The following is a 23112-nucleotide window of genomic DNA, read 5'->3' as shown; positions in this document are numbered from 1 at the left end:
TGTGTGTTTTCAAGACAGGGAGGGTCTAATGAAATACAAAGTCAAGCTGAATGATTGGAACTGTACTAGCACCTAAAGTAGAACATGTTCAAGTTTCATCACATCGCAAAACAGACAAAATTGTACAGAAATAGCTTAGAGTGAATACTACAGTTTAATCTAAGTTTCAATAAGCGTTATATATTTGAGAATAAGAAACACGTTTTATTAATATATTGGAAATCAGACTGACTCAAGTTTCATACATGCCCTAGTTCAGTTGTGTTATTTAAATGTAGTTCCTAGTATCCTTGATGATGTCTCTAAGTTTTAAAACAACTAAACTGAGAGATCATAAGTATATAGAGTAAAATAAAAATGTAATATTAAAATGCTAAACCACTCTACCCAGGGAGGATTCAAGTCGTGCTGTTTATACTGTAGTCTATACTCAACACTGCGGTATATAATAAATAATGCAAAAAAATGTTTTACTCCATCTAGGAATTGTTGCTAGGTTTCCTCATGTACATTGTATTTGTTTATTGAAGCTTGACAAATTAAAAAATGTTGACATTTGAAATAAATTATGGAGAAACTTTGAAGGCAATGTAGGTTTACAACTGCAACATGAGATCAATGTACCGAATAAATTATAGCACACATGTTGCGGTTTGACACATGGAATCAAAGACATATGTGGCAGGGGTGTAACGGTTCACAAACATTTCGGTTCGGTACGTACCTCGGTTTTTAGGTCACGGTTCGGTTCGGTACGTTTTCAGTACAGCAGAAAAAATTATCACAAAACATGAAATATTTTTTGGGTTTTTTTAATTATTATTAAACTGTGAATAATGTATTCACTCAAATAAATACAAAATCTAATAAAATAAACATTAAGGTGCAGCATTTCGATGAACTGAAATAATCTGTATTTGAACTTTACTGTACTAGCACCTAAGCAGCCAGTTTGACATTATGACTTGCTTGTCATTGTATTTTCATGTTTTTTTAAAGAAAAATGAACTTGTCCACATTGCTTGCTGAAAGGGCAGATCTGCTGGCACTAATAATGTCTCCTGCTGTGGAGAACACCCTCTCTCTAGGGACAGAGGTAGCAGATACAGCCAGGTAGCGCTTTGCTAACATGGCAACATAAGGATATTTGGCGTTTGTAATATCTTTGGCTCGGTCTGAACTCTCTGCGAGTGGTGGAGGCTTAAATGCTAGAGGGAGTTGGGTTTGCACTTCAGTCTTTTGGTACCGGTGATATTCACGTTCGGGTGATGCCTTTTCAAATGAGTGTGCAAGTTTGATGTATTGCCAGCCGCGTAACCAATTTTAGTTGAACAATGCCGACAAACAGCTTTGGTTCGGTCCACCTGTCTTTGTCCTTCATCCTTGTACGTAACTGCGAAACCAAAATGTTGCCAAACCGGAGACTTCAATGATGCTGGAGGATTTTCAGCTCAACTTTATCTGCGTTCACCATTTCAACAGTTCCTCAAATTACTGACTACATTTGAACGCATCCCTGTGAGTATGCCTCTCGTCCAATGAAATGACTTGCTCGCTCTATGACGCGTTGAACCCAATGTGAGCAAATTACTCTGAATGCTGCGACGCAGCACCTGAGATTACTTCCAAGAAGTTGTTCACGTTCTCAATTTTTTACGTTTAACGTCATATTCGTTCGGTACACTTCGGTACACTTCGATACACACGTGTACCGAACCGAAGGGCCCGTACCAAATAATTTCGGTACGTGTACCGTTACACCCCTAATATGTGGCAGTAATTGCTACCTGACATTAAGAAAATTATTTGCACAAAATATGCCCCGCAGCTATGCAATTCTTATTATAGGATTTACGGATACTTTCAAGTCAACCCCTACAGGTAGAAATACCATTTCGACAACCATTGGAATTGTGCCACTCTACACATATCGCAGGAACCAGCCTCATCTGAATACCAATGGGTTTGGAAAAATGTTAATAGATTATGGAAGTGGGTGCAGACATGGTACAGTTGGAGATCCCATACATTTAGAAATAAATATGTTCTAAACCTCTGTCCTTATTTTCACAAAGCCTTCATTATTTCCAATCATAATAGGCCATTGTGCAATACACAATGTACAATAATGATGGGAGCTATATTACGAGTTAATCATAGACTGCATGTAAATGGGAGAATATAGCATATATTATTGAAGGACTTCTGGTAACCCCTTTTCTAAAGCTGTGGTATTGTGAGACTTAAGTGTATGTATTTTCTTCTAGACCGTTTTGCAGTAGGAACATTATATCTGCCAAAACAGATGTTTAGAAAACCATGTGCAAAACAATGATTTGAGAAAGCAATACATGTTCTCGCTTTTCAAAGGCAACTCAAAGATAGAGGAGAGTAATATTATGGGTTACAAGATACTGTGTGAAAACGAGGCGAGCGTCAATGTCATCCAATCTCTGTTCTGCTATTACTACCTATGATTAAACTGTAAAAGCCATGTGGCAACCTATTATTTTGCTGCCATCACGAATGAACATCGAGCAAAATGAGCAGGTAATTGCATGGTGTGTGTGTTCCCGGGTTTTCTAGCTTTGTGAGGACCAACTTGATTGATGTGATTAAGATGTGTAAGAGTTCAGGCTGGAATTATATATTGGAAAAGACTTGGGTAATTGCTGACACAAGGAGCCTGAGCCATTTCAAAATCCATGTGATCAATCAATTAATCACGGAAATAAGTGTGTCTTAAAACAATTACAAATAAAAAAACTAATAGTAGTTTAAGAAGTGCATTGTTTCCAGTAAAAACATTAAGTATTATAATTAGTGATGTCCTCCTTATCTGCGGTGGATAAACTTCCAGCCATCAGCTCAAGCCCGGAACCATTACTACTCCTTCCCATTGACAGCTGGGAAAACACAGGCACTTACTGTGTTTGGGCGGTGGCATCTTGTCGGTAAAAAATGCAATATGCATTAGACAAAAATCCAATCTGTCCCCAGTGGATTGGTTTTGGTGGGTGTGCGTGGTCCTCACTTTGTATCTACGTGTGTATGTGTGTGTGCCATTGTAGCAGACAGACAGCAAGAGGAGAGTCTCAGTGGGATCGCCCCGGTGCTGGGCTGGCACATCGGCAGACAAACACACTTCATTACAGGCCTATTTACCTGATTGACTGGGTTACTTTATCAGCTGCACAGCACTCTGCAATACGCGACTGTCAGCAACACCTCGGCTTCCTAAAAAGCTCCCCTCCCACCCCCTCCCAAAGCTCGACTTACTGACGGACTGTTTGAACCGAATATCAAGCCACAAGCACAAATTACATCTCTTATATATCTCCCAGTAGACTTGAAATAATGTCCTCTTTTGCAAGTTGGTCCTGAATAATCTGTTACACTTCAGTTTCCCTTTTGGGGATTAACATTTGGGTTAGCTTTTCATTTTAATGGAATGTAACAATCAAAAAAGGTATAAAGCCTCAAGCTACCTCCTCAAAAACGAGAAAGGACAAAGCCCATCTTGAAACATTACCATTACAGGAGGGTAATGATTTATTTTCTAACTAAACCTGTATGCTTGATTCAACCCAATTAGACATATCCCGCGCAGATGGAGCGTTAACTTACGGAAATACCCTTTTCCGCACTTTGGCGAATGATTAAAGCAGACTCAGCAGGAGACAATAAAGGCGGGTTACATAAATAAAGATAGTTTATATCAACTCCACAAGCATCATCATCTGAAGGGTGAGTAAGGGCAAAAACGATGCCTCCAACCATGTTAATACATGTGCACAGTGTTGTATTTTAAGAAACAGCTTCTGTCTTTTCTTCCCCACGAGCACCTGTCGGGGAGGCCAGGCTGTTCCATTCAAATTCAGATCACAGCTTTTTGGCAGGGCTACGCTCGCGGTCACAACATAGACTAGAGGGGTCTATCAGGGCCAGGGCACACCTGCAAGGGGCATTGGCTCTGCCTGGCTAGTACAAACACATTCACACACACACACACAAAAGCATTGGCATTCATAAAAAAACATCCTCAATCCTGTGAAAAAGATGGAACCAAAAACAGGGAGCAGACGCAGAAATGTAGTCGCACAAAACCAGCGAATGATGTTATTCATTGCTTTTTTAACATCCATATTTGAACTCCAATAAGACACACACACGGTGTCTGGCTACCATGCTGACACTACATATGTTTGTGTGATACTGCGGCAGACCTCTGATCACAGGTGCTGTCGTTCCTCATGGGCTGGAGTAAAGAAGACATGCCAAGCAGAGAGGAATGTGTGCGTGTGAGAGAGAAAACCAGAGATGCAGAAGGTAAAATAGAAAGAGAGATCTCAAGGCACCGAATAAAAGAGGAGTAACAGAAGAAAAAAGAGACAGAAATCACCTGTATACTAAAGTTGGCACAGATAGCAGGTACTGTAGGAAACGGAGAAGACAGGAGCGTTGTTGTCTGTTAGTTGTCGCCTGGTGCGATCTTTGATCTCCTCAAACAGTCTCAAATATCATGTCACGTTGTATTTTCGTTCCAGTAAACAGAGCAGGAAAATTGCTCGCTTCTTTATTTGGCTCCCGGTGGAAAATAAGAAATGACACAGAGCCATGTGTTCTGTTCAATACAAATATGCAGAAAATTATCTTGAGTGTTTCACTTCTGATGATGCCATTATTTGCGTTCCAAAAATATCATTAGTGCAAAATTCGCTGAAACGCCTGGGTTTTCTAATGTTATACAAATCAACAACGGTACAGGCGGAGGAGTTTTTGCACTGTTGGTAAAGTAGAGAATACAATTCCACAGGGCAACATATGCTATTAGTAAACCAGTGACGGTACATGTCTACAAATAAATGTTGTTGGCTGTTAAATCTTACTTTATTATATATATTTTTAAAGTGAGACTCAAAATATGTCTGTACATTTGTTTTCGTATAAGTCATAAGGCACAACAAAACAAATATCTTATGATTAGATTATGTTAGCACTCATTAAGAATCTCAGGAGATAAGGTAGTGTCTCCCAGTCAAATCACTTTATTATTACTTACAGTATTTATGTAATTCAATTATTTTTCTCTAGTTTCTGCATATTGTGTTCCCCAACATGTAGGTATGAATAATGTTCAAGGTCTTCCACACAAAGCCAGGAGAAAGATTGCAGTGGGAAAACCCTTACATGTAAATGCATATTTTGTTGCCTTTCAAAGTGATCAAATGTACATATGTTGTGTAATTTTGTATCGGAATAAGCTGATTAAATACCCTCAAAGAGTAATTAGTCATTTAAGAATGCAAACTCCCCAAGAGTTTCTAAAACTCAAAAAGTCACAGCAATTACTTGTTTGTCTTTAATTGAGTTCAAATCATGCACTAATGAAAGCTCATTGCTTTCTCAAAAAAATGTTTCATGATTTCCAGACCACTGTGAAAATTGGTCTTGGGAACTAAAGAGCCGCACGGTTCGCTCGTCCCTTGGAAGAGGCGGAGAGGTGGGTGTTTTTCATCTGCTCGTGGACTACCGGAGAGATTTACAGCAGGAGCACACGCCGTCCACCGCGGAGAATAAACAGAAGGGCAACCATGGCAACCATGCTCCGGGGTCTTCTTCGCTGCTTTTGGTGTATTTTATGGTGGCAGCAGCCCCACTTACAGGCCCGGCATATGTACTACAGCGTTTCCAGCGGTCTCGTGTGAACGGACACGTTAATTGAACCGAATGCGTGTGAACGAATTTGGTGCGTAAACGCAAACGTCCCAGTTTCGTCCTCGTGTAAATGGGGCCTTAATGTGCCAAGATAGTGTGTTTTCTTCAGAGCAAAAGTAGGTCTAAAGTTAGACTACATGATTTATTTTGAACATTTTAGCTGACAAAGCTAGTATTAATGTCCTATTTAATTCTAAAGGTCTTCAACGAAATATGTATGAATTATCTAGACTACTTGCAATATGTTCCAATGGAATCCATTTGAATGAAATAAGATCATCAAAGAAAGTGTAGGATGACTTCAACAAACTGTTTTGATCAAATACCACCAAAAGAGCTTATTTACATTCCAGCATGAAGTCAAGTCAAGCGCAAAGGCCAATCATTGTAATGTAAATGTATGACCTTTGTTACTCACTCAGGGAGAGCGTTGATCTCTATCATTTCACCCCTGGTCTCGTCGTACTAGTACAGGAGTGGCCAACCCGCGGCTCTCGAGCCGCATGCGGCTCTTTGCCCAGTCTCATGCGGCTCCTCAGTTCATATCGAATTTTAATTGTGTTTTTATTTGCGCATAGGCCTATGTATCCCAGTTCACAAAGGGTTAACAACACACAAGTTCCAGCCCAATCGTTACACAGAGTTTTCAACAAAGAAGTGCTTTAGCCAATCAAAATGCAGATCCTGCAGTACTGGAAGCGGGCTTTACTGCACTCGCGATGTGACAGTGAAGGGAGAGATCTGCTTCCGATTGGCAGAAATATAACTCAGATAAAACCGTAATAACTCAATATAATGTTGTCAAATCAAAACGGTAACAATTTGCAGTTGTATATGTGTATGTGAGAAGGCCTGCTCCCGGAAAGCTGGCTACTGGCACAGAAGGGCTCCTGAATTTGGTGATTCGCGGTAAAGAAATAAACAAGAGAGAAAGTGCATCTCTGTCAGCAAAGCTTCTGTCAGTCAGAGGGTTAGGTAAAAGTTGAGATGTCATGTGAGGAGAATTAACAAAAATACACTTTATTTATTTTTAAATAACTCTCATGAATCTGTGTGTGAGATACAGACAGGGAGAAAAAAGTCGCAAAGATCGCAAATGTGCCCTTTCATGCATTTGAGCCCCTTCCACATCCTCTGTACATTTCAAGAAGCAACATGCATAGTAAGATAAATACTTTTTTCAAATGTTTTTAACTGAGAGTTTGTGTGTGAGACACAATATTAATGGTTGACTATAACTGGCCTCTGGTCTTAATAGGAGAGGTTTAAGTCAATTTCTGTCAATATCATGGACTGTGACATTTATAGGAAATCTGGCTGAGCGGAGGTATGTGTTTCTGTATGTGTGTGTGTGTGTGTGTGTGTGTGTGTGTGTGTGTGTGTGTGTGTGTGTGTGTGTGTGTGTGTGTGTGTGTGTGTGTGTGTGTGTGTGTGTGTGTGTGTGTGTCAATTATTGTTCATTTTTAGATTTTCATTTTGTATGTGTGAGAGATAGAGAGGGGCACATAGAGGAAGAGAGTGAGGGAGCACACAGAAAGGCTGAGAGCAAAAGAGAGAAGGAGAGAGAGAGAGGTCGGGGGACATACACCCAGCATGTGTGCCTGTGTGTACTGTATGATGTGGCTCTTTGCAGTAACACAGGACAATTATAGGCTCTTTACCTCTGATTGGTTAGCCACCCCTGTACTAGTACAACCCTCTGTTGTACCGTATAGCATGCTGAGGATCAATAGCAAGCGGCATGTGTGGATACATCTCAGTGGTTGTTTGATATAGTCCCTACGGAGCTCCAGGGGCCGATTAAAAGCATGGAGGAGAGGAAAAACAAAGCATGAGTAATATAATTCCATTTGTTCCAAATTGTTGCGCATTCATTTTGAAAATACAAATAAAATACCACGTTGTTTCAAGCCCAACATTTCTAATGAAAGCAATTTCTTCATCTCAAGTGCATTCCCTTCTGAAGCAGACAATAATTAGCTTCAACAATATTCTACTCTGAACTGCAATATGAGCAATCATTAGAAGCTAATGGAATCAGACTAATTTGTCAAATTAGTTTGCCCACATCCAGACCTTGCGCTATTTGCAGATGATGTTGTCGCCCCCGTTTAATCAGACTGTGAACTCCCACGTGCACGACTGCAGCTGAGGGTCAGACTGAGGGCAGGGAAAGGTGGAATGCTGTGGGAAGTCGCTGCTGGGATAAAGCGTTTTATAACAGCAGAAGGGAAAATGTCACTGAAGGATGTTTTCACAGTGGCGGGGAAGAGGGCGCTCGGAATAAAAGCTCTCAATTTACCGCTCACTTTTCTTTACCTGTGGTATACGCTTTGGGCAGTGACCAGGAAAGAAAGATCGCTGACACAAGCGGCGGCCCGAGATGAGATTCCTCCACGGGATGGCCAGTCTTGCTCTACGTGAGAAAGAGAGCCGTGCAGCAAACCGAGGGGGCTCCAGTATCAAGCTGCTGAGCTTCTGCACTGACAGTAACTGTAGCTTCAGAGCCAGAACAGAGTACTGATCACTGCTCCACAGTAAGAGCTAGGGGAGGAACATATAGGCTGCCCTGTCCTAAAGAAGATAAGGCCAAAAAGGATGCTCTGAAAAACTGTGAAGGGGCGGAAAATGACCTTAGATGTGATACAGGTAATACTATTGTGGTTTAAAACTTCCATATAAAATAAATTATAGTCGTTGGGCTAACAGTTGCCAATGCTGGATTGAGAAACACATTGATACCTTTTTTTTTTTTTTTTTAATCATTGAAACCATAAAATGTAAGAAGATAATCCAATATGCCAATCTAAACTTAAGTACATCTTTAACATACTGGCAAGTTACTTGAGTAGTTATTTTACCATTTTGAGGGTTCCAATCTCTAGATAGAGAACCTTAGCTTATGGTAATGCTTCTGTACTTTTAATTCCATAGGATTTGGAATGAAGGACCTGTACTAGAAATTAAGTATTTTGAAGCTGTTGTTCTGGTTAATGATTAAGTGATCTGAGTTCCACTATTGCACTGTACTCCTCATAATTAGTTAAATTGAAGAGTCGCACATTTTTGGTTATTGTGTTTTCGAACAATTTCTAGCACACTAACTCAATTTGTAGCAATATACCAACTAAACAAGGAGGAATCAGCTAGTCTATGAACAAGAAACAAAAATGCAGAGGAATGTATCCATGACAGCTTGAGCAACATCGGCACATTTCACCACTCCTCAAATCTCATTCTGTAAAGTAAAAAAATCCGGATCTGCCCAGACTGAAGCTTTGTTCTACAGGTTATCACCCAGCGGCTACATCACTCACTGAATGCAGAGGTACGGCCGATCGGAGGACAGAAACAGAACAGAGGAAGAAGAGTATCGAGCATTAGGGACATAATAATTCATTTTTTCTTCATGCGGGTTCTTAGACAGAACGCTGACCTTTTCCCCTTTGTGCTGATAAAATATAGATAGAAAGAGTCTGGCTAAGACAAGGTTAACCGGATGAGATGAATCAGCCTCATAACTGGGCTCCCAATGGAAGTTCAGCTCTTCCACAGACATGTACTCTATGTTACATACATTCAGAGCCGGCCCGACCCATTAAGCGACATAAGCGGCCGCTTAGGGCCCCGCAGCCACTAAGGGGCCTTCTAGCAACAAAAAAAAAAACAAAAAAATTATTTTATTTTATTTAAAAAATAAAAAATCTCAGTACACCGTCGCCATGATAAGTATGTTTAATTAATTGTGTTAATATGCCTAGATTGCCTACTCTCAAAGTAATGTATTATATTATTGAGTCAATAATATAATACATTAACCGTGCTTTACCTGAACCTCATCATGACACAAGAGAGGACAGCAGGATTGTAATTTCCCGTGTTCAGTGAATGCAACAGAGACAAGACACCAGACCAACCAGAGAGTTGAATGGAAATACACATCTGTCTTATTGGCTGACAGGTACCTATCCTGTGAGCTGTGACAATGTTTAAAATAAACTGTCAGTGGGACTCAGAGTTTTTGAAGATGGACATAAGAAAACATTTTCTTAAAAAATACGACAATTCTCAAGTGGTGGCTCACACAACAACCCCAGAGCCACCACTTGAGCCAGGTAAACAAGGTATGTAAATGTCAGTAAACTTCCAAGTTATGCGAACATGTAAGCAAAGCATACATTACAGCTACGTTGACGTTACTTTGAACCGCGGGGGTAAGCTAAACCGTTAGCAAGTAGCTATAGCTAGCCAGATATATTAAATAAACACTTTGTCATACAATCTAAATGTAATGTTTTTTAGCGTTACCTGGTGATTTCAAAGAAAGCTCTGGGAAATGTTGACTTACTGTTCGACATGAAGCTAGAAGCTACCTGACAGTACACAGTTGATTCTGAGTCCTGTCAGTTAAAGTGTTTCATAGTTAGCTTAGCTAAGCATCAACCTAGCACTGAAATATATGGATGTTATGTGACAGTATTTCTAAGAAAAAGTCAGCTGAAGTGGTGGCATAGTTGCCACTGCTTTACGTGTCAACAGCATGTTTGAACGTATTTGCAGCAGTAAATGTGGCTGTTTGGCCACTGACGTTGCCATAACAACACCTTAATTTAAATGTACAACCTCTTTTTGTGACAGATATTTGCAAGAAATTATAATTCTTCTGAATGATATTCCTATTGATAGCTAGTTTATATGTGAACATTATGAGATGGACAGCCAGAGAGAATAAATGAAAAACAGTTATGAAATACTATATGACAAAACAAGAACACAGTTTAAGTGATTTGTAAAATATCCATAAAGAAAAATCTGTTTACAGTTCTGTTTCATATGGGTGTTGAGAGATGTATCCATAGATCTCTTAATTTTGCTCTCAAAGTGCACCAGATTGATGCTTTTAACATCAATATTTAAAAAAAAATCTTCCCGGGGGAGCATGCCCCCGGACCCCCCTAGAGGAGGTGAGGACCCCCCTAGAGGAGGTTAGGTCCACAGTGTTTACATGCTTATTTATACAATATGTGTGCTTATGCTAACATCATAAGACAAAAGTTGGTTCCGTGTTGTGTGTGGTGAGAACGCGCTAGAGTGAGGGGGGCCCCCAAGCCAAAGCTCGCTTAGGGCCCCCAAAAGTATAGGGCCGGCCCTGCATACATTCAACATGAGTTTCATTATTAAAGGAGGTTCACAGGAAGGATATTTCTTGGTATTTATAGCTCAGACCGTTCCAAACAGAAGCTAAACGTTGATCCTCATTAACAACGTGTTAGCATCCTGCCAGCCTCATCTAAACACACTTGTTGATGGTTGTACCAACCGACTCACCAGACACTCATTATTCCTCCTCCAAGTTAATTTCTTTACACACCTCAAGTTATTTGGAAAGTACTAAAAGCCCTCTACTTGGCAAAGCTTGGTAAAATTATGAAAAAGTGAAGGACAATCCGAACAATAGATCCTATCTCCGCCGTCTCATAAAAGCTTAATGCGTCGAAGCTCTTAAAATCCACACTAGGAGTCCAAATCACTAGCAGAGAGAAGTTCAATTGCATCGCACAAGCCTTCCACAGCAAAGGGAAAACAAGGATTCGCTTTTCCAAAGCCACTTGGCAGAAAGTGGAATCCTATTAAATCTTTCAGCAAAGCTACCATAAATATTGTGAGAGAAGTGTTTCAAGTCACACTTCGGCCTGTCCACTTTGCTGTGAAAAGCTTTTGTTAGCAGATAGCGGCTAAGTTACTGCCACTTCACAGCAGTGTTGGACCAATATGGGTTCTTCAATAACTGTTGCTGGAACTTAGAGAGTAGTGAAGCTAACTGCAGATTAATATCATTTCTTTCTCATATTGCATGGGATTCAATATTTCAAAAACGAATTTGCCGAATTTAAAAGGACACTTATTTAAAACATCTCTGCAGTGTCTTTGTTTGCTTAAGTAGAAAAACAAAAAAAGATTGTAATTAATGTCCAAATAATTTAAATAAATGAACTTCGGCAACAACATATAAATGAAAAATAAGTTTAGGTAGATATAACAATAACATTTATCAGCAGATAGCAGCATTAACCTTTTCCTTAGAAAAAATGAAATATGTAAACTAAACACCATTTTGTGTGGTTAGCTTCAATGTTGTTGTCTCAGAAAAAATAACTATCATTCATTAATAAATAGATAGATAAACAAATAAATACTGGATTCATGAGTGCAAAGATATTTTTAAACGTAAATAAGAGGCCCAAACAATCAACCACTGCTTCAAGACCAACACTTGGGCTACCAGAAAATATATTCCAACAACTTTATAACCCCTGTCAACGTTTAGCACCTACACACACGTATTGATTCAAAGTAAAAGCAGACTTTTGCAGGAGCACACTGACCAAATGGATTTCTTCTTTGCAAATAAAAAGGAGGACAGCTGCTGCCCCCTCTTTAAAAAGTCCTCGACTAAAAAAATAAATCAATAAGCCCTCTGACAAACCCAATAAAACTTAAAAATGATCACTTTGAGAGTATGCAGTCACCAGCCGGAGAGGAATGATTTGAAAGAAGCCTTACCTCTCTCGCAGGTGCTGTCCCAGAATCCCGTTCCCGTGCAGTCGCATACGAAGCGGTTCCAGCCCTCCTTACACGCTCCGTTGTTCTTGCAGGGGCTGCTGTCGCACTGTTTCCCCGTCACCTTGCTGCAAGAGGACTTGATGCCCGTCATGTTCTGGTTCTGAGCGATCTGCCGGATGTCCTTGCTGCGCCCGTCGATGAACAGGTCGCGGATGCAGCCCACGTAGCCGTAGTTGAGCATGGCGGTCCACAGCTCGGTGGGCAGCACCAGGCCCATCCGGCTGTCAGGGAGACCCCCCAGGTACAGGTCCCCCTCCAGGTCCAGGATCTCGTTCTCCCCGCTGGCTGTGAAAGGTGTGCGGCGGCTGTTCACTGAGATGATGCCTGGAGGAGGAAGGGAAATCCATTATTAAGTAAGATTAGATATCCTTTATTTATGCCAAATTAGGATTATTCGTGTCACCACAGCATGGTCACAGGTTGAAAAGAAAATGTAATAATTAATACTAATCAATAGAAAGTACATACATCACAGTGTCTAGCAATATATATATAGATTAAAATAAAAAAATAAAAAGGTATGAGTATTAACAATTCATCCATTATTTGTTAACTATATCCTATAAGTGTATGTTAATCAGTTTTTATTAGTTTTTTATGAATCGTTCTTTTTCTGATTTGTTGCTCTTTATAGTTATTTCATGCATTTTAAGTTGGTATTTTTTCCCAACAATCAATGAATTTCTTAAAAAAATCCAAAATGCTATATGAATAGAGTACCTAAATACAAAAAATAAGGCATGCGGCTCTTTGCCTAGTTTCATGCGGCTCTTCAGTTCATATCGAATTGTATATGTGTGAGTTTGGGGGAGAGACACTGACTCCTGACTAGTGTTGCACGGTGTACCGATACTTGAAAGATACCGCGATACCCTGCCGTTAAAAACGTTACGATTCCTCCGTTTCATTAGTATCGGTACTTTAAGAATGACGGGGGAAAGTACTCCGGTGAGAAAGCGCCGTTTTAATAAGAGCCGTGTGTATTCAGCGCTCTGCTTCCACTCCCTGCTCTGCAGCCGTGCCTGCAGTCCCGCCCCTCTCAAGCACGCTCTAAGTCCCTCCCCTCTCTCGTGCACGCGGCCACGCGCTAGCTGCCAGAGCATGTGAGAAAACGAGAAGCATGGCTGCAAGTGGGAGTGCAACTGCCGCTGCGCCTCGGCTTGTTGACAAAAAAGACGCCAGAAGCTACATTTGGAAGTATTTGAGCTATATCTCTGACAGTGAGGGCAAGCCTACGGACACCACGAGGCCTGTCTGTGAGACATGTATTAATTGTATTTAATACAAATTATTGTCATTTATTTTATTTATTGTTCTCATTGTTTAAAAGTTTGTGTTATGGTGCGGGTGTGAAATAAAGCACAATAAATTACATTTAATACTGTTTCCCTTTTTTTAAGAAAAGTATCGAAAAAGAATCGGAATCGCAATTCTTGACTTGGTATCGAAACCAAAATGTTGGTATCGTGACAACACTACTCCTGACAGTTAAACCTGATATTTAGTAGGTCTGTTAAGTATTGAATGCTGATAATTCTGACGTAATTTGGCCGGTCAAAGTTGTTTGGGCACGGATAAAATCGCTCCGTTACTTTCGTCCCGTGTTACTTTCGTCCCGTGTTACTTTCGTCCCGGCTCTCCCTACGTGTGTATGTGTGGTGTCAGGTGTCAGTATGAGAGGATGACAGCGCATCTAATTTTGATGTGGCCCAAGAGCCAATCACAATAATACCTGCGATGCAGTGAACCAATTTGAGGGGGGGAAACCTATCGTTGATTAAACACTATCCAGTGTTTCCCCTACCATTGTCCTGGAGGGGCGCTGCGCCCCACCAACGGAGCCCCGCGCCCCCCCCTGAAATTCAAGGTGTTTAAAAAAATATATATAATTTTTTTTTTTAAATATATATATATAGCACCAAATTCCAAATAATCTATAACTACTGTCACTTTTCACATTGAACATGTGCTCTTTTATTAAATAAACTAAACGCTTTCATTTTAAGTTGTGAGTTTAGTGTTTTTGACCCTAAGAAACACTGATGCATTAATCAATAACAATAATCCACAGCTCCTCTCTGCTCCAGAGGATTTAAAAAATATATATCCCAATGCTACAAAGATCACATCAGTGACGTGGTTGAAATCTTGTCTCCAGAAAACAAAAAACTGAAACAAGCGGTATCAGTGACTGTGTGTTTGATGTGGCTCTTTGCAGAAACATAGAACAAATGTGGCTCTTAACCTCTGACTGGTTGGCCACCCCTGCTCTATATAAATAAAAAGGGGTCCTATTTACTTTAACACAAATGTGTGCAAAGTATTTTTTATTTACTTTTTAATGCCGATAAATGTTTGAGTAGGCTACATAAAAATATCACTTAATACAAAAACACTACAAAAGCTTACGTGTCTTATAAAAAGTCCTAAAGACTGCTGGAGGAGTGAGATAATCTCACTTGTTTCTTGTTGATATTTTTACATCGAGTGTCATGTTCTACCAGTTAAGTGATCCGTCATATTTTGCTCGCTGCCGGAAACATCACTATAAAAGTCTAGTTTGTGAAATAACAGGAACTCCTCTGAAAAACAAAGTGACATTTATCACAATATTTGGCTCTTCTGCTGAAATGACATTTTTAGACTGAATACAAATTCTCAAACTGAATGTGAGACTGACAGAAACCTTTTTTTTCATGAAAGGTGAAAATGACAACCAGAAGCTCTAAATGTGAGCACTGAAGTTATAAAAGAAGCTGATCAAAATAACTGTGCTAAACTGTAGTCTGAGTAGGTGGGGGGTGCAAGCCTCCAAAATGGCACTGATCAGTGACTCGGTAACAACCTCTTCAGGGGAACTCTATTTGAGTCATAAAATTACAGGATAGGGGACAGGGATATAAAAATCAGTGAGGGAAAAAACAAGCTAGCATCCAACAAAATAAGCACTCCTCTGTGATCTAACGACACAAAGAGCCCCAAGACTACACAGTAAATAACAATTATACTGTTTTCAGGGTGTTTTCCAGGAGGCAATTTATATATTTTTATATTATCCAATCGAAATCCAAATAAATCTACAACCTATGCAGGGATGACATAGTTCAAATGCAGGGGCCCTATTATGTTCTTAGGGGTGTTGACCTTTCCTGTAGTGTGTTATATAGGATTTGTTGAATGTCAATAGTCTGCCCCCTGCCTGAAACGCCTCAATAGAGTGCCACAGTGACGCGTCCTAAAACCCAGACGTAAGCTGCGCATGGGTTCCTTCGACAAACATTTGAATTTTCTAATCATAAACCTATCGATCATACATCTATCGATTAGATTTATGATTCGAAAATTATAAAAGTAGGGTAGACATGTGGAGATTATCCGACTGAACAAAACGTGACCCGTCTCTTAAATGTGTCTCAACCACAGACCTGATTTCCAGCTATTTTCCAGAATCCTATGGAGGAATTGCATTGCGTTTTTGTCGAAGGAACCAATGCGCAGCTTACTTCCGGGGTTTAGGACGCGTCACTGTGGCACTCTATTGGACTCCTTTGTTTACTTCCGTAACATAGTGACATCACAATGCAACACTTCTATTGGCTATCGCTCCAACACATTGAACGTGATCAAAATAACTTTTTTTTGTATCTTGTAAAGACATTAAACGCATGTTTCATCAATTCAATAATTTAATATTCTTTACATTATTTGTATGTTGTGTTTTTCATTGCATTCCTTTCCATCATGGTGAAATGTTTAATGTAAAGTAAACTAAGTACTAAAGTAAAAATACAATTATAAAAAAAAAAAAAAGTATAATAATAAAAGCAGGAAAGGAATCTGCTGTGAGGCGTGTCTCTTTTACAAAACTTTAAATAAAGTGAACTGCTCTTAATGAGTTATCTTTAGTTGTTATAATTGAAAACAGTGGGAAAGGGTTAAGGTTAAATTGAGATGACAAAAAAGAGAATCATTTAAATATGCATGTACCTCGATTTGGTTTAACTTAACTGTCTGCTTTTATTATATTACCGCTCTGTCAGCCCTCACTGATATCTAGTTTTAACGTTGCAAAAAGATGAAAATGTCACTTCTTTACAAAATACGAGTCCTCACATTTGACTACTTATTCACCTCCCAGCCAGACAGATAGACAGACAGACAGATAGATAGATAGATTCTGGCTGGACATCTTCAGGGACAGGACATTTCATTCACTTGCAACTCCCTATTAACATTTCCCTCAAGCCACCGGTGTGATTATGCCGGTTCTTAACCATCCCTCAGTCTGGTATCCATATATCTGTCTCATTCCTCTTTTTCCCCGGGAAAATCCGACATTCTCCTCCGCTATCGCACTAGGCGCTGTGCCGGTGATTAATCAAAGCAGCGGGCTGTGACACACGGCTAAATTGGCTGCTCTAACCTGATATATAACACCGGCTGTAGCGCCGACTCACACACCCTGGTTTCTCTGGAGGATCGTACCTAATGCAGAGATTGTGTTAGGTTTCGGAGCTCAAGGCAACAGAAGTTTCTAACCCCTTTCTCTAATACAATCTTCTTCTAATACTTTCTGTGTATTTGGCCATGTTTGGAGGTCAGAGGACATACAAATGGAAGGAAGCGAGAGTCAGAAGCTATCTAAAGAGAATGTATGGCTTTATCGGCGGTGATAAATCATCGCTGGAATTAATATATTGTGGAAGTTGGCGTCATCCTGTGGTTGTGAGGCAGGAAACAAAGATACAATAAGATGTAACATGATTACAAGTTTGGTGCTTGCAGCTAGGGGAGCTAGATACAGCGATTCAAAGATATTCTTAAGGTTTTTGTCTTTAAATTAATACAATTTCCATTATATTTAATCATAATTATTAATGTTGAGGAATGGTTAGAGTCTGGAGGAAGGAAAGATTTGTTAATTAGTTAGTGCAAAGAGCAAGTTTCAAAAAGTTTTTTTGTACTGTAAAACAAACATTATTTCGGGTCCGGTTAGGTCAACAATGAATTAATTAGAAAATCAATAAATGGTCATTTTGACATTTCTTTTGAATTTGTAACTGGAAGACAGACATGCCAGATCTTTGAGGATGCAGAGTGGTGTTTTAAATGCTAACATTAGCATGCTAGCCTCATCAAAGGGACAATGCTGTGTTTCAGTGCATGCAATACTTTTTTACACTGCAATGCATTAAAATACCCTTTTATTTTGTGTTTCTTTGTCTCTATGCTTCTTAATGTTTTGTGTAAAGCAGTTGACGATAGCATGGGCGCAAATACAAACTCCAACCTGAAATATTGCTCCTTTTTGCTGTTTCATATTGTCGATTTAATATCTTTGGATTTGGTTACTTTTAACACGGAAAACATTTTAAAACAGCACTGTGACTATGAGTAGTAACATGCCTGTAAAGTAGGTTTCCGTTATTATTTTGGAGACATTCAAGATTTAAATGTAATATACAATATACAGTTTCCAAAATAAAATAGTGTGAAGTCAGCGCAGCGATACTGCAGGAAACACTAGTCATTCTTCAGTGTCAGGATATATTGTACAGAAGCCTCCCTTTATTTCTATTGATTCTTGTGTCTAGCAGTTTGATATTTGCCTTGGTGGCTGTGCCCATACATTCATATAAAATGCCAAAGGCAACATGTTTTTAATTGAGCAAATAATTCAGTTTCCTGATGAAGCCATTGTGAGAAATAAAAACAACTGACATAACGAGTCCCAAGTGCAAGTGCAGGTTAACACCCTGTCAGAAGGATGTAACACAGAAATGAATTCTGCTATAAATAAACTGTATGACTAGAAGTAAGATCAGAAAAGTGAGTTCTGATGGAGGAAATGTTTCAGTTCTTTCTATTTCCCCTCCTTCCTTACCTGAGCGTCCGTCCCTCTGGATGTCCACGTGGTGCCAGGCGCCGTCGTTGACCTTGGCCTGCGTGGCTTTGACCTTGATGGTGCCGGACCCCATGTCCAGCAGCAGAAACAGCCCTCCGTCCAGCAGCTCCACCGCAAAGAAGTCCACCTTGTTGTTCTTCTGGCCCTTAGCGTCCCGCCGGTCCTGGGCCTTCCCGTGGGTGAAGAGTATCAAGCCGTTGGGTTCGGAGGTGCGGAAGTCAAACGAGATGGAGCCGACGCGTTTCGTGTTCCATTTGGGCAACGCCAGGTAGGAGTCGGGCGTCTCGAAGTTGATGGGGTCGAGGGTGGGGACGTTTTCACACTTGAAGACCACGTCGCCCTGGAGTTTCATCTTGGGGTCCACGATGCGGGCGAGGCGGGAAAGCTCCAGACGGATATCGTTGTTCTTGTACACCACCTGGAAAGAAATATATGACATGAGTTATTTAGCTAATGATTTTAACAAAAGGATAATACAATAAGTACAATAAACCACAAAGATTCAAACAAGGCACAGTGCATTGTACCATTGTAAGGTGCATTTAGGTTCGGTTAAATGGCCGCAATTGAAACAGGTGGGTTTTCATTTTGAATCCAAGATAATTGAGAGCTGTGTTTTTTTATGAGAGGGGTACCTGGGTCCAACTCGCAGTCAGGAAGTAGCAAGCCAACTAGGTGATGTAGAGTGTAGAGTGTAAAGCTTCATTCACATTAAATGTGTGGTAAAACGGCTCCGTGTTTCCCTAGTCATTATGCACCCCTAGAAATTGTCGCCAAGCGCTTCAATATCGTTTACTACTCACCATCCAACGCGCAATCATTCAGATGAAAGCTGTATGGAGCGGCGCAAGCTAGCATTGGAGGTGACCATAGAAATGAAACTTAAAGGTAGGGTATGTAAGTTGGAGAAACCAGCTCGAGTGCGCTAGAATTTGAAAATACACGACCGGAGAAAATCTGCCACTTCCTTACAGAGCCCCTCCTCCAACACACACGAACGTGCACATGACCAATGAGGGCACGAGATAAGTTTGTGCACAGATGGAAGGCTAACAGGCAGGTAGGCCATCCAGTTATTTTAGCCGGGCCGGCTAAAATGATTGGTCATGCTTTTTACAGTACCACGGCTTCCACTGATGACGTTTTTTATGGATTTTTTGTCAAAGCACTTCAGATATTCATTGCTATCGGGATGTTAAGAGCATTCCATGGAATATAACAAAAAGTGTATCCCGAACCGGTTTCTCAAACTTACCTTTAACTGGCTGTTATTTGTGTCCATGATAAAGCAATGAGCTGATCCATTCACAGTACAATAGTAGAATACCAGTGTCTTACAAAGAGATTCTTGCAGTCACCTAAAGAATATATCTAGGATTAAAAGACTAATGTCACAGCAGGATTTGGAAAAACTTGTCCATGCTTTTATCTTCAGTAGACTCGACTACTGTAATGGTGTATTTACAGGTCTCACTAAAAAATCTATTAGAAAGCTGCAGCTGATTCAGAACGCCGCTGCTCGAGTCCTCACTAACACTAAGAAAGTGGATCACATCACTCCTGTTCTGAAGTCTTTACACTGGCTTCCTGTGTGTCAAAGAATAGATTTCAAAATACTGCTGCTGGTTTATAAAGCACTGAATGGTTTAGGCCCAAAATACATTTCTGACCTCCTGCTAAATTATGAACCATCCAGATCTCTCAGGTCTTCAGGGACTGGTCAGCTTTCTGTCCCCAGAGTCAGAACTAAACATGGTAAAGCAGCGTTCAGTTATTATCCTCCAAATATCTGGAACAAACTCCCAGAAACCTGCAGGTCCGCTGCAACTCTGACTACTTTTAAATCCAGGCTATTCATATCTTAAACTGCACTGTAACTTTTATCCATGTATTTTTTCTTTTAATGTTTATTTTATTAGCTTTTCTTTTTAATGACTGATTTTTAATGCCATTTTCTTAATCTCTTTCATTTTTTGTAAAGCACTTTGAATTGCCTTGTGTTGAAAAGTGCTATATAAATAAACTTGCCTTGCCTTGCAGTCACTGGTAGGTAGGAAGTGAAGGGAGGGGAGTAAAGGTGTAGTGTAGGAGAACTTGGGTTCTTATTGACGTATGCTTTAGAAAATACATGCCATTTTAGCGTGAAGATGGTGAGTATACCTCAGTGTGAGTTGTGTCTTCATTTATTTCCCCATCAGTACGGGGATAGTTTGCAAGCACAATAATGTTTGAAAAATCGGTATTTCCACGTGAATAAATTGCACTTGATTGCAATGTGTAATACCATAGCATCAATATACCATATTGCCGATTTGAGAAGAGCTGGATCAATAAAACTAATATGGTCTAAGGCGTGTGTCGTCCAATTTGTTTCTCAGTCATCTTCTATTTCAAGTCCAATTTATCCAAGATGAACAGGAGATTGTTCACAAATGTGTCACTGTATTGTCATCAGATTGAACACCTGCCGACTGAGAGTGAAGCGTGAGCAGCGATGGCTGAATTATTAGAGAGTCATTCCGTGTAATGTTCAAAAACAGCATTCTTTAAAGTTTGGTGAAATACGCCATGCGATGATTCGTGACCCGGTGAGAATATACCCATTATTATACTTATTTACCCACAGTGAAAATGCTCAAACCCCCTAATCCAAAGTAGAAAGAAGCCCCCTATTATAGTCAAACAGAAGAAAATACTACTGAAAAGGAGAGGCGAATATTGTCGATTGGAATCCATCGAGGTGGAAAATTCATGTTTCTTTTATTTCCTTTCTGGGGAGAAAGATAGTCTTTTTTCTGGTATATTGGGTATTGTGTGCGCGAGAAACAGCAACACTGTTAGACGGAGCACAGCTGTCAGCAAACAGATCTTACTGCTGTGGGATTACCGATAATCCTGGAAGATTTGACAGTAAATCAACACAGGTGACCCGAGCGCCAAGGAGGACTGAAGAGAGGGGGAGAGAGAGAGGAGAGAGGCGAGGCTGCTGGGAATAAGCACGGAAAGAGACGGCAACATGAGAAAGGAAATATGTCGGGAGGCAAATAGAGAGGAAAAGAGGGAGAGATCTGGAGGATTAAACGCTGTAAGGCCAGTCCGTGCCACTGGATTTCAAAATGTGATTGCGTGTGTTTTTGGGCGTGCACGTACAGTACAGTACAAACACAGTGATGGAGCTGTCAATAGGTTAATGACCACCCTTAATCTCCTGAACATGACACACAAGATAAGACTTAGCTTAGCACAACCTTTGTCAAGCACCTGATCGACACACAATAGCACACAATAGTAATACATGTTTTTTAGATTCAAAAACTGTATATTTTGGTAACTTTAGGGAACTTGCATCAAAGTATATGTATGTATTAAAGATAAAGAGATGCATAGGAAAAGGAATGTTATTTTTATTACTGATAAACTGCACATTTTTTGTTTTTTTCAGTTATAAATCCATGTTACACTCTCAAGCAGAATCAACATACTTTTTGTATCCAGGGGGGAAATTGGGTTTTTAAATGTTGCTCCATTTAAGACAAAGCTTTTAATATTTCATAAGATGTTATAATGAAAAGAATGTGCAAAAAAGATCAAATTAAATACAAATATTTCCACAAACATAAGACATTTTTTAAACAGCAGTTCAAATTGAATTAGTTGAATAAAAACTAAAGTAAAAACTATAAAATAAATGTATGTGATACAACATCTGCAGTGTTTGATCAGTCTACATAAAAGATATGAATGCTGAATAGCACAGTTAGTGTGAACTGAACACATGGAATCATACATGTTGAAGATAATCACGGTCAGCAGTTGCCTGCTCTGACCGGCGAGGGGAGTCTGTGTGAATGCAGAAGTTATTCAGTCTCAAAGCACTAGTCTGAAATGAAATATGACACAGCCTTCGGGGGGGAATAACATTTACATACCACAGCTGTCTGACCGACTAATTAATGAGTAATTAAACCCAGCAGGAATAAGCGTATGATTAATATCATAAAGCTCTATAGTTTCTCACATTGTGTGCAAAATAAATGAATAGTTTAATATAGAAAATCAGAAATAGATTTGACTGTTGAAGAGGAATTGTTGCTCTATCTTTATCCGTCAGTCTTCTGTCAGCAACCTTCTTTTTCCTAGTTACCTCATTGGGCACATTTGAGTTGGAAATGTTTTTAAGATTAAATATATATATAGCATTATAAAACGGACAAGTCAAATCAAGCAATCTGATTGGTTCTTAGCCGTGATATACTGAGCGTATACCACGGGTAGAATTGTAAGTTACTTTTCACAGCAAATCAGTATCCCTCCGCGTCTGAGAAAACCAGTATACCGTTTCATACTGGAACAAGAAAGCAGCGGAGAAGTAACGGGGCAGAAACCCTCCTTTTTACGCAGCGGTCCAGACATACACATCAAACGGCAAAACATATTCAGTGTGCAGTTCCTTTGGCATTAGGGCAGGGATTTCTAGATACTTTCCAAGGTTTGACATAATGAGTTGTGCTACTTTTAAAGCAAGCAACAATGTTTTCAAATCTGTAATCAAAGAGGTCCGCAAAAACACTATCGACCAATCAGATTGCTTGATTTGACTTGTCAGTTTTATAAATATATTTACATTTCTTCCGTTACGAAACAAACTTACAAAGCATAAAATGGAAACATTTAAGATTAACTTTGACCTCCGGGGGGGTCTTACTATGGAGGAGTGGATTGAGCAGTGCCTATCTCCAGAAAGCACCTAAACGACGACATGCAGAGCTACGTGAAGAGCAGACAGACCAACTGGAAAATTACCACCATTCAAAAGCTTTCTGATGCAGGTCTTGAAACAAAGCAGATAAATGATGACCGTTAGT

The 23112-nt window shown here is 39.9% G+C and overlaps 1 protein-coding gene across 1 annotated transcript in view; it reads right to left on the bottom strand.

The window, feature by feature from the left end:
• LOC117554367 (neurexin-3b-like) overlaps positions 1-23112 on the bottom strand; it is a 361509-nt gene that overhangs the window by 234462 nt on the left and 103935 nt on the right. Inside the window, 2 exon segments of the mRNA XM_034228777.1 lie at positions 12283-12666; positions 18227-18665. Coding sequence (XP_034084668.1) covers positions 12283-12666; positions 18227-18665 — 823 coding nt within the window.

The sequence above is a fragment of the Gymnodraco acuticeps genome, unplaced genomic scaffold (assembly GCF_902827175.1).
Source record: "Gymnodraco acuticeps unplaced genomic scaffold, fGymAcu1.1, whole genome shotgun sequence".
In the NCBI taxonomy this organism is placed as follows: Eukaryota; Metazoa; Chordata; class Actinopteri; order Perciformes; family Bathydraconidae; genus Gymnodraco; species Gymnodraco acuticeps.
Note: the sequence above shows the minus strand (reverse complement) of the source record. Positions and strands in the feature narration are given on the sequence as shown.